The sequence below is a fragment of the Lipophrys pholis genome, assembly GCF_963383615.2.
Source record: "Lipophrys pholis genome assembly, chromosome: 22".
Taxonomy (NCBI): Eukaryota; Metazoa; Chordata; class Actinopteri; order Blenniiformes; family Blenniidae; genus Lipophrys; species Lipophrys pholis.
In genome coordinates, this window is record NC_137644.1 from 17,818,445 (window position 1) to 17,836,191 (window position 17,747).

Genomic DNA, 17,747 nt, shown 5'->3' on the forward strand with positions numbered 1-17,747 from the left:
TGCTCTGAATTTTGATTTCTGTGTAAATATATGAATGGGTTTCCAATGATTAAACAATGACAAAGCCCAAAATCGTAAAAACGTTTGACTTTTATGAGACTTTAAGAAAATTCCTTAAAACCCTTAAATTGGATAAAAACTAAAGAACAAAGAGAAATTAGATTATTTTACCAAAGCATCAGGATATTTTTGTTTTTGATCACATCCACCCATCATCAATTCAGAGCATGGGGAGAGGAGTTGATTGTATTCAAATGTGTTTAAATTTGTCCGTTCAAGGTGTTGAAGTTTTATTTGATTGACTTTATTCAACTTGCTGAGAGAAAAGGAGCCGCTGCATCCCTTTCCTGAGATTTGGTGAATGAGGGTGATAAGGGCACCTCGGTGATAAAAACTTGAATAAATTAAATATATGACTGGAGACCGTGCCTGGCAGAAGACCTTAAAGAGGGAGCGGAAGAGTTTCGGAGAAGGAAAAGTGAGATTTATAGGCTGTGAAGAAATGATGACTAATAAAAAAGGAAATAGGAGGTGAAGACTGAACACGATAAAAACCTAACCATTCACAACACTTCCTATCCACTTCACGAGCTTCATCACTGCTCTCAAGTCATACTGCCCCTCTCTCTCTCTGTTTCTCTCTCTCTCTCTCTCTCTAGCACTCCCTCTGTCTCTCAGCTGCTCTCCCTCCCCTCCCCTCTCTTCCCGTGGATGGTGCAGCTCTCTCTCTTTCTCTCTCTCCCTCGCAGTCTGGTGGAGCTGCACACAAGGATTAGAGGGTTGCCGTGAGTGTCTGCTCAAAGAGAAGAAGACAGAGATAGAAAAAAAAAACATCTCGAGAAAAGGATAGCTTTACTATTGTGGACAAATGTTTTGATTTATCTTTCCACTCCTTTGTGATTCTCCACTCAGTCAAGCGGAGCTGAAGCCCTGCTGAGCCTTCACCTGGGGGAGGACAGATAAGCCAAGGGACTATATATCCTGGACCTCCACACAGGGAGCCATGTGAGCAGCACCCCTCCACCGAGTTCACACTGAGAGAAGTCCCCCACCTCCCACAGTCTGCACTCTCGGCTGGGGAGTACAACCAGGATTTTTTTTCTCGCCTCCCTGGAACCTCTACTTTCCGGGCTCGCGTGGAGGGACTCTTCAGACTCGGCGTTCCCCAGCGGAAGGTACCCATCTCGGGGCACTGGTCGGGCCGTGAGTGCCCCCTGGTCTGGAGGCCAGCCAGCAGCACTCCAGCACCATGGATTACCTGCTTGGGATTGTAGTGCTGCTGTGTGGGGCGGTGCAGCCGGGGAGAGGAGTGGAGCCCAAGCACAACGTACCCAGGCTAAAGCTGTCATACAAGGGTAAGCCCATTCTCTGTTCTCCCCTGACTCCAGGTGGTACGGGACCGCTGTGGTCGCTGGTGCTTTTAGCTCAGACTGGCTCGTCTAGTTTATTTTCTCTTGCCCACGGCTGTTCTTTTATGCCTTTCTTTTCATTTCTTTCGCATGTATAGTATTCTCCTTTTCTTCCTCTTTTTTTCTTTTTCTGTGACTATTTCTGCCTCTGCAATTGTCTCATTCACTCTTCCTCCCTCTTGGTCAGCGTGCAGGATCTAACTCTCTGCCTAACCTCCTGTGTCCCTCTCTCCCATTAACTCACCCTTTTCCTCTTACTTACTCTCAGAATTCACTGTTCTTACAAATAGTCAGATTGGTTCCATATGCTTTGGGAGGGCTCTTGCCTGAACTTAAATGTATATATTGGCCCCTGTACCAATTTTCCCTGGTGCTGTCCCCTTCTGTTAGCACTGTACAGCCCTGTTAAGTGCTCTGAATAGGCAGCAGAGCCTCTGTTTTAATGGCTTCTGTCCCAAAAAGTCCTGAAAAAAGGGGGATCTGCTTTGGTCGTGACACAGAGCCCTCCTTTAAGGGGCCAGTCAGGCTTCTCGACTTCTCATTATTGTTTCCTAAATGGATCCAACAGTTGGAGAAGTGCTTCTTTTTTTATGCATTTATTGCCTTAATACTTTTACAAAAAAAAGAAAGAAAAAAAAAATCAGCTATTTAGTTTTTTTTATTGCTCAAGAGTAACTGGGGTTTCATTTGTCATTTTATATCGTGCACGTGTAAGTTTTTGACGTATTCAGCAAACATGTTATTCTCTCTCCTTCTGTGTTATTTTGAGGGGAGACTGCGGAGCGCCGGCTCTTCCTCTCCTCCCTCTTTCTCTCTCTCTCCCTCTTTTTCTCTCTGTGTCTCGTCTCCTCTCTCACACCCCACACTAAATCAGGCTCTTTGTAATAGCAGACTTTTCATCTCAGCTAGAAATAACTGGCAACATATTTGGCATATTTTGGGAAGTTTTTTTTGCTTTTTAATGTCAGCGAGGCGGGCTATTGTGGTTCTTTGTCCTAAAACATGACTAAAAGTATAGAGCTGAGAGTGTGGTCTCTTGACTCTTTATTTTGGTCCCATTCGCCTCATAAAAAAAAATGCCCTCCGAAAATTTATAAACAGGCTGATGAGCCATCGCTAAGAGCATTTGAGTGCAGTTCAAAGTCTGCTCGTGTGAGACTGTCACCCAAAGCTTCAGGTCTTCACTCAAGTCCTTTTGCATGTTGAACTAAAATCAGACTTCACTCTTCAACAGGGTGAATGTGATGTTTTTCACTAATTCATTTTCTATCTTTAGACAAGACATTTAGTGTAACTTGTGTTTAGAGGCCCGCTATATGACATGCTTTATTCTTCACTTTGTAATTTTGGCGTGGTATATTTTCCTCACCCTTTCAGCCTCCAAATGTGTACGTATATGTATTGCATATGTTCCAAATTTTAAAGTAAGTATTTTAAACATGCCACGTGGTTGGCATGCCATGGTGGGAGCTCCGAAACGGTGATGACATGCATTCACCATGTGAACAAAATAAATCTGGAGGGACTGGATCGTTGAACTTACCTGCCAGGAGTCGTATATCCCCTGAGCTCCATCATGTCAGCTCACACGAAGCCAAGCCTCTAGGCACGATGAGAAAATGTCATCTCTTCTTTGCACAGCCATCTGTTTAAAGAATGCGAATATAGTTCCCTCCTGCCCCCTTTTGTGATCCTCTTCACTGTTCAGTCTGACAAGTGAACATGTTGCTGACAACAGTACGAGACAAGAGATATGTCATCAAGCATCAAAGTCTGCATTGAGTCAGTGAGTGAGTGATGGATGTGTATCGTCAAACTGTGAGACAGAGAGCAGGTCTGCTGGGAAGAGTAGCCTGTTATGATAGATGTACTTTTGTGAATTATTTTTTGCTTAAAGTATACAAAAGCCTTGTTGTTAATGTGTGCGTGCATGCGCTCGTGTGAATGTTCTTGCCACATCTTGGTGTGAGGACTCAACACCCTCTCTTGTGATTTCTTCCCCTTCGACTGTAAGTGGTGTCTTGGTATGTTAGTTTGTGTGTGTGTGTGTGTGTGTGTTTCAGCGCAGCACAAACGTGTCAAGTCCTCATATATATCCATAATGAGACTCCATGTGCACAAATGCACAGATCAGTATTTTTTGATTGTTTTTTGTTTATCAAGTTGCATGAGTGTTTCTATGATTATGGGTGAGTGCAGTCTGCTGTGTGTGTGTGTCAGTGCGTGTCAGTGTGAGTGACTGCGGTGTGTAAAGGCATGAGCTTGTATTGTGTGCCGCTCTCTTTGTGTGTCATCGCTCGCCAGCATCTGCGCTTGTATCTCAGGCCCACAGGTGTTTGATGGCTCTCTTGATGTCTGTCAGGAGACAATTTTCAGATAACACCCACATTGTAGCGGATGGAGGGAGGAAAGGGGTGGGGTGGGGGGGTGGGGGGTTATTGATGGCAGAGTGGGACTGGATTTGCTTTTAATGAAGGAAAAGCTGGCAGACATACAGTAGATGACGCAAAGGGAAGGGAGGCTGGTCGTTGAGTAAAGTGTCACTCATCCCCTCTCCCTGTGCGAAGCCGGCATAGTCATTAAGTCAAATAAACAACAGGGAGGAATCCTCCTTGGGAGGAGAGTCTGACCAGCGCCAATCTGAAGTCCAACGATCACATTAGCAAGTTGCAAAGAAACTGGATGGAGGACGGTCATGTTAAGTAGTACGATCTGTGATTTAGGACACTCAAACATAGATCATGTGAGCAGGCTTCCCTAAGAAATCATCCTCAAATGAGTGCTGATGACATGCCTCCGGGGACTCTTCCTCATACACAGAAGTGAGCGATTCTCTTCTTTAAGAAAAGGACAAACCAGCTACTGCAGAGTGAGTAGATCGAGAGACAACGACTGAGAAGTGCAGACAGGTAGATAAAATGACCTCTCAAGGGACGGATGGCGGAGCAAGTGCAGAGTAAATGATTTCCCAATGGGGTCAGTTAGACATTGAGCAAAAAGGATCCGGCTTCATAGAGACACAGTGATGATCACAAGAGTTAATGATTTTCTCTTCTCCTTGGGACTAAAATAGACGTTACTTTCTGCGTCTTGACTGGTAACATAAGGCGTGGGAGGCAGAAGGTGAAACTCAAGTCCAAGTTAAAATAATCTTGCTCAGAAAATGTAATACGCTTGATATCATTTCATCACCGTTCGACTCGTGTAAACAACCAATGTGAATTAATGTGGTGCGCTGATGCAGAAATGAAATGGGAGCGATCTCCTATTAAAAGTGAGTCATTATCACTTTGAGCAAACCATCAATCTTAACATAATAAAGCTTTGGTTTTAGCATTATAATCTTCCACAATGACACTCAACTCTCCTGCAACGCAGTAACACAACATTCATTTGAATTACGAGGATAAAACAGTAATACAATCCAATGGATCAATACATGCCAACACAATCACATTCCTGAACTCAATCAATGTGCGGCACTGAGTGGGCGTCAGGAGGAACACTGACCCCTAAAGGTCAATCGAGACACGTACGTAGCACAATGAGTGTGTGTGTGTGTGTGTGTCTGTGTGTGTGTGTGTGTTTGTGTGTGTGTGTGTGTGTGTGGGGGGGGGGGGGGGGGGGGGGATCAGAAAGCGTGACCCTTTTTGTTCACCAGAAACAGAGCCTGCGAGGACTTTAAAACTTAAAAGGTCTTGTTAAACAACCCGATATTTACTCTCAGTGTGGGTAATTATGGAGGATGCTGTGTGACCTCTTGATGCCACCTCGGCCACCCCATGCTGGCTCGATGGGTGGAACCGAGGAGGGAAGATAGAGGCCGAGAAGGAGAATCTGGAATTGGCTTACAACCTTTTAAAATAGACACTTTGTGTGGAACCGCACTTCAACGCAGTCTGGACTCCGGCCCCATAATAAGCCCGGCTCTGCGTGTCTTTCTGTACGTGTGCGCTGGTGTGTGTTCGTGCGTGGGTGTGCCTGCTTGGCCGGTAAAATACAGACACTTTGAATGTTTGTGGATGTTTGCATGCGCGCTGGTTTGTCAGCTTCTTTTTTTTTTTCCCCTCCCTTGTTTATAATTTGATATGTGAATGAGCACGTGAGTGTCGGGCTCTCAGTATCTCACTGCTGTGTCTGTCCATGCTGTGGGCTTTGGCTGACAGAGCGGATGTCGATAATTATAAGGTGTTCTCGCAACGCGCCAACTTTGGAGATGTCTGCCTCCTTCTCTCTCTCACTCTTTCTCTCTCTCTCTCTCTTTCACTCCCTCCTCCTCTTCCTGCGGCTCATTCGCTTCTCAAGGAAAGCACCACACCGCAGACCCTAAGTACAATCTTCAATCATGCTGTATGTGTGTGTGTGTGTGTGTGTGTGTGTGTGTGTGTGTGTGTGTGTGTGTGTGTGTGTGTGTGTGTGTGTGTGTGTGTGTGTGTGTGTGTGTGTGTGTGTGTGTGTGTGTGTGTGTGTGTGTGTGTGTGTGTGTGTGTGTGTGTGTGTTTGTCTTTTCTTTTTTTTTTTAACTCGTCATCTTTTCCTGTCTCTTTGATTGCAGCTCACTTGATACATATCTTTTGGCTATCCTTCTTTTCAACTCATATTTGCACACACACACACACACACACACACACACACACACACACACACACACACACACACACACACACACACACACACACACACACACACACACACACACACACGGCGGCCCTCATCTTTGCTCCCACACGGCCACATTCCAATTGTACAAACCGCTGTTTTTGCAGTGGCTTTGCTTTTTGGATATGACCCCATGTCACATCTGAATATATAACATTTCCTCACACTGAGTCACAAACTTGACCACAGTGTTTGGTGAGCTCCCACCACCCTCATCCACAAGTTGAGAGATGGTGTGATGAATGTGTGGAAGCATGCATTCTCACACTGACAGTCCGCAGATAATTGTGCAGTGGCACAACTCCGCTGGGAAAACAAAAAGCCATTCATCAAAATCACTGGAAAACCAGTCACTTCACGGCTGGGCGATTTCACTTCAATGTATGTAATTTGAGCTAATACAGAAGTAAAAAATCGCACTGTATTATTGTGGAAACCGTGAGTTTTACGACCCTTCGCTTGTGTTTTGTATGTTTCCCTCTGTGTTCATAAAGTGTTTGTATGCTCCTATTTGCTCGAGGAAATTTTTTATTGAATCAGAAACTGCTATCAAAAACAATCTGGATGTGTATTCAAAAGACCACAAGAGGAGGCAGTCTCAGTGCAGTTTGTGTTTGCCCAAAGATCTACGCTTGTATGCGCTTAGCAAATTGTGTATGCTCAGTGTACATTTTTTTGTGTGTGTGTACATAAGCACTGTACGGGCATGCAGCGCAGGAAAAATATCCTGTGTCTTTGCATCTGTGTTTGGGATGAAGGCTTGGGTTACAGCATGGTGCAGATTGCTGAACGGCGGGTATGAATGGGTCCCGCCACCTGCTATGTCTTGTCAGTCAGATGGAGAAAAGGGTGCACCATTCAATCTGAGCAGAGTCGAGTTACAAATGAGAGGGACATCTTTGCAGAAAGACAGACTGAAGGACTCGCAAACAACAGAGAGACACATGAAGAATGGGGAGTGGCTGGCAAACAAATGGTGGAAGCAAATCGTGTGGCGGCATTTATTCTAATGTGATGTTAAACAGGATTTCCAGTGTCGACCTATTGGTTTAATAAATAAAAGTGATACATAGAAATATTTATAAGATTGTTTATTTGAGGTAAGTAATAGGTCATTGACTTATTTACTCTAAAATCACATTTCTTTGTTTTGTTCTTCCTATTTTCCCTCATGTTTACAAGCAGCATCATGAGCTAAATCAAGAAATTAAAAAAAGAAAAAAAAAACTCTTCTTAAATGTCAAGCTGGCTGCTTTGAGAAGTCTTCTTGATCATTTATACATGAGGTTTTTATTAATGATCACTTTAAAGTTCAAATGCATTTAATGAAACACACAAATTAGTTTGGGAATACTTGTTCCATAGAGAAGAATCTAAATAATTGTGTGTCGACTGGAACTGGTCATTGTGAGTGGGGTTTGTGTTTCTGTCGCATAATTGTGTTTGCTGTCACAGTTTGCCTGGGACACATTCGGATAGCTTGCCTTGCCTCATTAATTTGTAATAAAATCGCAGGGCTGACATTCAGCTACAGCGTACAGCTGACAGCCTGCACTAACAGGCAGTGGCTCCAGACATGACCACGATAACCACAGCCTGGTTCCTCTCAAAGTCCATCCATCAAGCTGCCTGGTGATAGCACTACCTTCCTCTGTCTGCACGGCTTGGCAGAAGAATGCAATTTGTGAGTTTGTGCATCTGCGCGCTCAACCTATTTTGCCTGTTTGTTCACACTCGAACACTATTTAATTGTGTTTACGTACTAAAATCGGCGTGGATATTTGAATGTGTGCCCATGTCTGTGCGAGCTCTGCCTAAAAAGTAACAAGGACCAGAGAGAACCGAGCAGCCTGGTTGTATCATGAGCATTTAGTGGTGTGTGAGTGGGCTCTCTGTGGTAGTCATGGCCAGCCCTCGAGCCGTCTGTGGTCACAGAGCTGGTCTGTGGCCCAGCCGTCCAATGACAGGAGGAGACACACACTAATGAAACGGTTCCATATTCAACTTCGTTTGTTGTATGGGGAGCTTTTTTCGTCTGCACTCATGTTTCTGCCTCAGTTTTCTGTCATTATCCCTGATTTCAAGTTGGGGTTATTTTTTTATTTTTTTTTTGCCTCTTTCTCCCAGCCTGTTTCCCTCTCTGCCTTTCTCCTCCTGTCAAACCTTGTAGTATACAGTGCCCTTGTGTTCGGTATCCTTCCTTGCTCTGTCTCTCTTACTCTCGAGGGAAAACAGGAATGTCGTGCGGTGACAAGGAAGTCTAAGATTTTAGGTTGAGGAAGATGAATGGTGCTGTATGGTGAAATTCAGTACATCTTTTGGTTATTCATATAGACTCTGCGGTGTGAAAAGTGGTCACGTATTTTTCTTAATAGTCCCTCTGATACATATTTTACATTTTAACATACACTGAGTCATCTTCACAGGACAAAATATGACATTAAATGTCTCATTAAACTATGAGTCACTTCACGACAGAAAAAAAAAAGATGAATTAAGTTTTTTTTTTATCTTAAGTGAATCTGTGTCAAACAGATTTTTGAATCAGAGAAAACTCTTCTTCTCTTTCAAAACTAATATCATGGCTTTAGTAGCACATTTGTGACATACATAGCAAGGTTGTAAGGGAGGCGGGGGATTTTAGTCACATAAGACAAAATATTTTACCATCAAAGGAAGCATTTTAAAAATGGAAAGCTAATCAGACTGTGAACTGAGGTGAACTTGAATTTGACCATATTTGACATTCAGAATAGAATAAAAATACTTTGTTCATCCCAGAGGGACATTTGCAGTGCTGTTCCACACAGACTAGAACATAATAAATAGAAAGCTAAAATTTCAGGAAGACAGAATAATAATCAAATAAGTGATTTTAAATATTGATATTTACAAGGCTTACAGTGACTAATGTAACTATAGAAAGAATATTTTGGCAAAAATTAGAGAGCCGATCTACAGCAATTCTTACAGTGGATTGATAACTGTGATACTTATGAGTCGAACTAGTTAAATTTCCAATATACTTAAAATGTTGGCATATTTTCATTTCAGACTTGTGTAGTTCAAAATGACTTAATAGTCACATTCTTTAGGAGTTCAGTATTTGGTCAAAACTTTTTTTTCGGGGGCTTTGGTTCAGTTGGTAGTGTAGACAGTTGGTGGTTTAATTCCCGGCCTCATCCTGGCCATGTATTGAAATGTCCTTGTGAAAGACACTGATCCTCAAATTGCTCCCAAAAGTGTGTGAATGTGTGCATGAATGGGTGAGTGGCTGACTGAGTGCAACTTCATAGGTTAAGTCCATTTAGCATAAGAAAGTCTGACACAAGGTCAAACTAATCTGAACATCAAGAAATGATGGTGATGACCAAACACCGAAAGAACCGAAAGAAAAAGAAGATTTCAGATGAAAAAGAATACATGTGCCTTGTGAGTGAGGAACTATTCACTTACCCCTCTATGATTCAATAGCCTTATGCAAGAATCAAACTAATACAATATATACTTTAACATATGTTTGGGGATTTGATATGCATTTCTTAACAATGGTAATGTATTGATCCTGACGCATGAGGGTCTGAACAGTACGACAGCATGCCCCAGTCCATCTAACTAATCACTCAGTACACTTCACTCATGCTCTTGTTCTCGTCCGGTGCGGATTGAAATGCACATGGGAGCGCTGTTTAATTGTAGAGTTCATGGCACTGTGTGTAAGGTAGCACATTTCCTGTCTGAGATGTCACTCAGCTGCACCTGAATGAGAAACCCAGGTTGTGTTATACAGACAGTCGCCATGGCAACCAGCCCACACCTGCTACGGTGCTTATACAGAGAGGGAGAATGAGAAGAAGGAGGGGAGGTGAACTTTTCAGGCATGTGTGGATATCCTTGAGCTTAGGATAATATTTGAACACTTTGTTAAGCAAAGCCCTCCGCAAATTTCCATGGGGCAGTCCCCCCCACCACCCCCCCCAACACCTGTGTTTTGTGGCCGAGGCCATCGTGAGAGCGGCGAAATGTGCGCTGCACCACACACGGAGAAAAAAGAAAGCTTTCGGAGGCAGACGTTGACATGCCAAGCCAAACCACTGAATATTATAGTGCTGCATGTCTTTGCTTTTCTGAAGTAAGGCCTTGTATTCGAAAATAAATAAACGTGCGGCAGTTCTCAGCGCCACTTCCTTTTGAGCTGCCATTTTCTTTTCATCTGGTTTTATCCCTGCTCATCACTGCAGTTGTATCTTCATCTTCAGTCATTTGCAGGCTCTTTTACACTTTTGCAAACATATGGTCTAAGTGATGTGCTTTGCAGCAACTGCACAAAAGGTGTGAACGAACAGGAAATGAACAAGCGAAATGTGTGATTCAAAGAGCCCTTTTTTGCATATTGAAAACTTCTGTGCTTGTTGAGCATTCGCTGTATCCGTGAGCAAGAAAAACACTTGAAAAGAGCCGCATTATTTTAATGGAATATTATCCATCTGTTGAATCTCAGTCAAGTGTTTTCCTCTGTCAGGCTTTTATGTTTCATGTCACTCAAACACACACATTTGCACGTACACACGTTGCGATAAACATAATTTAATGCCCTGTCGCCTTCCTTTCATACGGTTTCATTATTCTCCTATTGCGTGGCATGTAGGCGTCTAAAACGCCTGCCTGTTCGGAGAATGGGGGAGTGAAGAGTACTCCATAGACAATTGCACTTGAATTTTGAATGTAGCTTTTTTTTTCTCCTTTTTTTTTCCACCAAGCTTTTTAAGACAAGAGCCAGGTTATTTTCCATAATGGAGCATGACAGAGGGACAAATGGTAATTTATTTGAATGAATTGCTTTTATTTCCCGGATTCAAGCTCTGGCCTTGATTATAAAACGTGTGTACATGGAAATTATTAAGTATAACCACCATGAAGTGGGAGTTTATGAATATATAGATAAAAGGCAAAACTACCATAGACAAGCTTTCTGTTAACATCATGTTACGAACTGTCTTGTGTTTATGTATATGCCTGGGGCTGTTGTTGGCACAGGCTATTGTGTCTCATTTGAAAAAGACAAAAGGTGTGAATGAAAGAACACAGAAGATGTATGCAACAAGACTAACTGGTTTACAGAGACTGATGGCCTGTGTGCGTGCGTGTGTGCATAAACAAGAGAGTGCGATAGGTTTTCACATATACACACGAACACATGTTTAAATGTCTGTAGCTCACTAACTATGCAGACGGTATCAAGGGGACATTTGGTGTTATTTTGAAAGCACACAATACGTGAGGGGAGTTAGTTGAAGTTGGAGGAATGTGTCACGAGTGTGTGTGCGTGCGTGCATGCGTCTCCGAGGGTCCAGGACCAGGGAGTGTGTTCGAGGTGGAAGCTGCTGAGTCTGCTTGCTGTACCGGTACTTTGTGCTGGATAAGCAGAAATTCTGATTGGATTACAATTTAGACTGGGAAGACGCGTGCGCGTGTGTGTGTGTGTGTGTGTGTGTGCGCGCTCGTGTTAGCATTTCGAAAATGGTGGACTGTGGGTTCAAGTTGAACCTGCTTTCCTTTGCGTGCGTGTGCCCGTGTGTGCGCATATGTTCTTTGTATACATTAGCCGAACATGTGTATGTGCCCTTTGCTTGGTTACTATATTTTGTACGAGCGGGGCTGTGGGCGCTCTATCTTTGTGTGCTCCCATTTCCAAATGAGCGTGTCTGTGTTTAGGTTGGAGGTCCTTAGGTGCTCACGCCCCAGTTCCTACGATTTTCCAAACCACAGTAGATCCTGGCCCAGATAAAACCTCTGTGTGTGTGTGTGTTTGTGTGCACAGGCCACCTTGTCTTTGTCAGAGATCACCAAGTGTTGAAATATGTGTGTCTGTTTTTTGTTTTTTTTTCTTTTTTTGCTTGGGCCCATCTGGGGGAAACCTTTCGTGACGGACCCCATTTTGGCCCACAATCCTGGCATCTGGCTTTGACTCGCTTTCTGATGATAAAGTTCATTGAATTTGGCAGCATGTAGAAAAGAGATCCGTTATAAGACACTACCATCTAGTTTCGGCACCTACTTTTTCATTATTTTTTATAATGTCAATAATGTTTATATTCCTAAACAATTTTTTTTAATTTTCAATCTGAACTTAAATATCAAACTTTATTGTCACATTGTTTTTCCCCCCTTTTTTTCATAGCCGAAACATAAGAAGACCTCCTTCGGCGTTCTGCCGGCTGGAAATCACATTTCCTGACTTCCATTCTTGAACCCATTTCCTGAACCTGCTATGTCATGTCTTATAGGTAAACTGAGAAAAACAGAGTATCTGATTGGCCACCACGTGACGTCAAAACAGGACATAACATCAGCATTGAAATCATTGTCAAATGTGTGACGAACGTGGTCGTGTAGCCTCCTGCGGTAGCCGCTTGAATGTGTAATAACTAGTGTGGGGACTATACCTACACACACTGAAACCCACACACATACGCTCAATCCATCTGTGGTACAGTACGAATTCTCACACAAAGTCACATCCACAGACCTCCATTCATGCCCACACCCACCCACTCTATTTCTTTGGCCACAAATTTAGCCTCAAACCGAAATCCGACTGACGCAGATGAGCTGCAACCGTCTTTATTAGGTGACGACCACTCCCTCTCGCGGCCTTCATCCGTGTCGCCAGAACTCGGTGCACAGAGATGGTTGACACACCACTTCCTCCGTCTCCCTTTCCATCAATCCCTTCTTTTATGGAGACACAGATGTCCAAGATCTTTCACTGCGAGTGGGCACAGATGGCTCCTATAGCAGCCCGTCAATCAGAGCTTTGTGGCGAGAGCATGGAGATCACAGTCCACTGGACTGCATGTGTGTGTATGAACGTATATATTCATACGTGTGTGGAAAGGGACAGAGACACTTCTTTGTATGCACGCAGGTTTATTGGTCTGCATGTGTATGTTCATGTTATGAGGTGACACTGATGATGATGGATGGCGTTTGATCTGAGGCCGATGCATCAGAAGATCTTTCCAGAGTTGTGCGTTCGATAGACAAACCAGAAGCAGATGGTCGATAGATTATTTCACTTTCATTTTATTTAATTGTAAATCAAACCTACGACTGTTATTGTAATTATTCTGTTTAAAAAAAAAAAAGCCTGAACAAATGCTGGACTCTAAAATGCAGATTAATTGACTGCTTATAGTTTTTGTGGGATTACATTTGGAATCAACCAGAAAATCGCTTTATATATTCCTATAAATGATTCAAGATATTCTCCTGGTGCTCGTCCGATAAGTAGTCGCCATCATGTAAATGGTTAAGAACTAGATGATATGATGGGAAGGAATTGTTTCTTTTATTGCATATTTATTTTATACAAGGTTATTACAAAAAGCTATGAGTTGTAATATGTTTTATTAAGTTTGAATCTGAAAACATGTCAAATTGAATATACAGAAAAGTATTTTCAGATTCATGCCGATGATTTTCTGCTGAATGATAATCTTCTAAACATGTTAGCTCAGATTTCATAGATTAAAGGCAAAGTTTGCACTATGAATTGAAGATTGTTTGCCACACGTCTTCCTTTAGAGCAGCGGTATCAAACATAACTGGCCAGTAAGACGCTTCATTTTGGCCCACCAATCTAAACACAAAACATTTTTTGAAAGTAGTGGACACAATGAAACACTGAGACCTGAGCTGAGATCAGTGATGCTGCCATGAAAGATGTGAAAATGCAAACTAGTGGTCACCTCAAAGCCATGTTGTCAGGGTGAATTTGTAAAAACTTGCATAATGAAGTTGTGGAGGTTTATTTTTTTATTTTATTTTTAAAAAATGTCTGTATTTTGAACCAGAAGGTTTCATTCAAATTGGCTTTATGGTGGGAATGTAGTTATTATCTGTAGTAATTGTTCGGTTTGGCGAAAATATCAACATTTTCATCTCATACACTCAACAAACTTTCCACAACAAAGAAAAACTTTAAAGTTTAAATTTAAATGATATTATGGCATTATTTTACCGGTCCGGCCCCCTCAAGATGAAATTAGGCTGTTTGTGGCCCCTGAACTAAAATGTGAACACCCCTGGTTTAGAGCACTGAATGTTCATTGACCAAAGGTTTTTATTGTCTTTTTTTGCTTTGAAATCTTAGGCATTGTGTCTGGAGCAGATGATTAGAATCGGAAGACCTTTTTGAATAAACTTTAAAGTTGAAGATCATATTAAATTGCATGATAGTAAAGTCTATAAATATTGCATAGTTGGTTCTATGACAGAAAATCTGTTGCATAAGCCTTTGCATTGCCTATAATCCAGAGTTAACCTGCTTTGAGAAGGAGGAGTGTAGTTCTTTGTTAATATAATACTGCTTTCCCTATCTGACCCTTCAAAGTTAATGGAAGTCATCTTTGGCGATTAAACTTTAACCGACTCTCTGCGGTCTGGCTCGACTTTACTTCTTTCCTCATTTCTCGCCTCGGGTTCTTCTCAGCTTTATGACATATATACAGATCCTGCTTCACCTTGTGCACCTGAAAGGAACACCAGACAGAGGTCACAAACTCATTAATGTCAATTTACATAATAACCCATTCACAGAAAAATCCACACATACTTACTTACACAAAGTGTGTCCCCTGGCCCTGGCTTGATATGAATTATTCAACCAATCACACGGCTGAACAGTCTGAACTGTGTCCCTGATTGAGACATGCTGTGTTCATTTAAAATGTCTCACGCTATACTTGACTGGCATGTGTCCGTATTTGAGTGTGTGCAAAATGTCTGAGTGGAAACGCAATTAAGGGAACATGAAATTTCTTTAACAACATGATTGGCGGAGTACTTCGGTTTTTCTCGCCTGCATGAAAAAGTGTGTTGTGTATATATTCTGAAGATTGAGTGATTCTTTTATACCTTTTCGTGTGAAAAGAAATCTGTGCCCCCAAAGGGGTTTTTTTATGGCACAGATTTGTGTTTATGTTATAGTTACTTCTCATGACCACAACTTCAAGATCATTTTTGACATCTAGAAGAAGAAAAAAAACTAACTGAAAGCACAGAAATAGAGTTTTCCAACCATATATTTTTGATTAGTAATCAAGCACATTTGCTTTACATCTATTAAAGAAAAATTAAAGACAAAATATCACTCTTTAAGACAAGAAAAATAAGTAAATTAAAGAGAACAGTCTCTGGGCATTTTTGTTAGCCATACTGTTTGAGGTCACTTTTCAATCGGTTGATATGGAGCTTCACCTGTGAATAGATGTAATCAGATTATTTTCAAGGAAGTTCGAGTGTTCTCCAGGTTTTTTAGACATTTGTATTAAAGGGTGAACTGGAATGTGTTTAGTCAAAAGCCAGCTTCTGAACAATAATAAATAAATCCAGAACTTGTTGCCAGTCAAAGACAATGTGATCCACTGTTTCATTGTCTTTTCTTTTTTGTTCCTTTTTAAATCTTTAATGCAAGAATCGCCCGTATAAAACTCATTACAGTGCAGACACAGTTCAAAAGAGTGTCACACATTTGTAACATGCACTTTTCAGTCCTGTCAATAAGATATTCAGGTTTTGTTTTGTCATTTCCTTGCATTGCGGGAACAATCATGTTCTGTCTTTGCTTCTTTCTCCTCATGTTTTAGAGATGCTAGAGTCGAGTAACCTCATCACCTTTAATGGCTTGGCCAACAGTTCCAGTTACGACTCTTTCCTGCTGGATGAGGAGCGAGGGAGGCTACTGGTCGGCGCGGAGGACCACATCTTCTCATTCGACCTCGTCAATATTAACAGAGACAACAAGCAGGTAAAAAAAAAAAGATAATCTCAACTGGTAGACTTGATTGTGAGGCCACAAAATCTTCTCTTCTCTTCTGGAGTCCATTACCACCACCACCACCCCATCCCTCCCACTGTCTGTCTCACTCCAGACGAGGCAGTCCATAATTCCATTACTCCACCTGGACTAGGTTAACAGTCTTTTTATCTGATTCGGGCTGCTATCATAGAAACACAAGACTGACACCGCGTTGCCTGCAGGCTGCAGAGAGCAGAGCGGGGGAATGAAAGTGCTGAAAAATACATAGGCAATGCAGAGAGGGAGCGAGTGTCTCTGAATTCTTTTGCCCTTGGCTCAGATGTGTAATTCTTTTTTTTTTCCCCTTCCTTTTCGCTCTTTTGTTCTAATCTTTGCATCATTAGAAGATAAAGTCCAAAAAGCAGTGATTAAGCAAATCTAATGTAATTACCCTGAAATGTGCAATGCAGATTCCCTTGAGAGGAAAACTCAGCTGATCTGAAGGGATAAAATCTAAATAGTAAAGAGAGAAATGTGTGTAGGAGTTTTGTGCATGCATGGGTATAATAATGCAAGGGCATGCATGTGCATAGATTTCCATTGTCATTTAACATCTGTGTAGCTTGCAGCAAAAAACTATTTATCTCCCTATCACACCCAATATTTTAGGATGTAATAATTCCCGGACTTATTACAGCTTACACATGCACACTCATGTGCTCCATGTGTGTTTATAATTCATGTGACACCAAGGGCAACAGATGGATGATGGTGTGGCCCATCTCCTCCAAAACAGAGTAGCAAAATCCCAGTTTCCCCGCATATTGGAAGTGAAAACTGCAACCTCATGCTGAGGATTTCAACCCTATAAAGGAGTTTAGCTCTTTAAATGCTTTAAATTGGAGTAGAACCCTATTATAGACTCAAAAAAGTCAGTATTACACAGCACATGTAATACATCTAATTGAACATACTTTGATTTTTAAATAGTTTTTAACATTTTCATTGACTTGTAACAGCAAATATACTTCTCATTGTTCTGTTTTGAAATATCAACCCATATTTTTAGATCGAGCTGACTAAATAAGGAAATATTCGCATTGAACATGCCAAATCCAAAACCACTCTTGAATTTCATTTATTTTTTCTTTCATATTGTTCCGCTTTTCTAGTTCGACTCATTTCCTTCTGGTTTCCCGTTTCAGGCAACAGCATGTACAGTTTCTTTTCTCTCTACCTCCAGCACATTGTGACTTTGTCTTTTTCTCATTTGCACAGATTGCGTGGCCCGCCACCCCCTCTAAGAAGGATGAATGCAAATGGGCAGGAAAGGACCTCGGGGTAAGTCTACATTCATGATGGCATCATGATCTGAGCTTCTCCCTGTAATGGTTGCTTTTTTTACGTTCCCTAATTACACTGCTATTATTTCTGTATATTTCTCTCTGCTTTCTTGCTTAAAATAATGCTAAATCTTCCAATAACAATGCAGTATAGAAAAAGCTGCCCGGGTCTGGCAAATGTGGAAGAACAAAAGCTTATAAAAGGTGGGAAATTAGCCGTAGTGTGTTACACTTTACCTCTGGAGCAGTGTGCTCTGTGTGAATGCCATGCCGTAGTTACACATTTGGTTAAATGCACAAAAACAGGCTGCACAGCAGATGTTTGGCCACATTAAAGTGTACACAGTGTGTCACTGGCACAAAGACAATGACGCAAAGGCCATTTGCTGCCGTGATGTACAGTTACTTTCGGGGAGTGTGTTTATTTATGCACCTCCGGGTGTGTGAACGCACGCACATTCATGCGGGAGTGTGCTGTTTGAGTTCCCGTTATCTGGGGCGGCGTGTTAGCTCACATGTCCAATTCTGCACAAG

At 42.0% G+C, this 17,747-nt stretch overlaps 1 protein-coding gene across 1 annotated transcript in view; it reads left to right on the forward strand.

The window, feature by feature from the left end:
- Positions 1–742: 742 nt before the first annotated feature.
- The window catches only part of sema3aa (sema domain, immunoglobulin domain (Ig), short basic domain, secreted, (semaphorin) 3Aa), a 34,484-nt gene continuing 17,479 nt past the window's right edge, over positions 743–17,747 (forward strand). Inside the window, exons 1-3 of the mRNA XM_080491646.1 lie at positions 743–1,355; positions 15,719–15,879; positions 17,149–17,211. Coding sequence (XP_080347772.1) covers positions 1,250–1,355; positions 15,719–15,879; positions 17,149–17,211 — 330 coding nt within the window. The 5' untranslated portion in view covers positions 743–1,249. The remainder of the gene's footprint in view (positions 1,356–15,718; positions 15,880–17,148; positions 17,212–17,747) is intronic.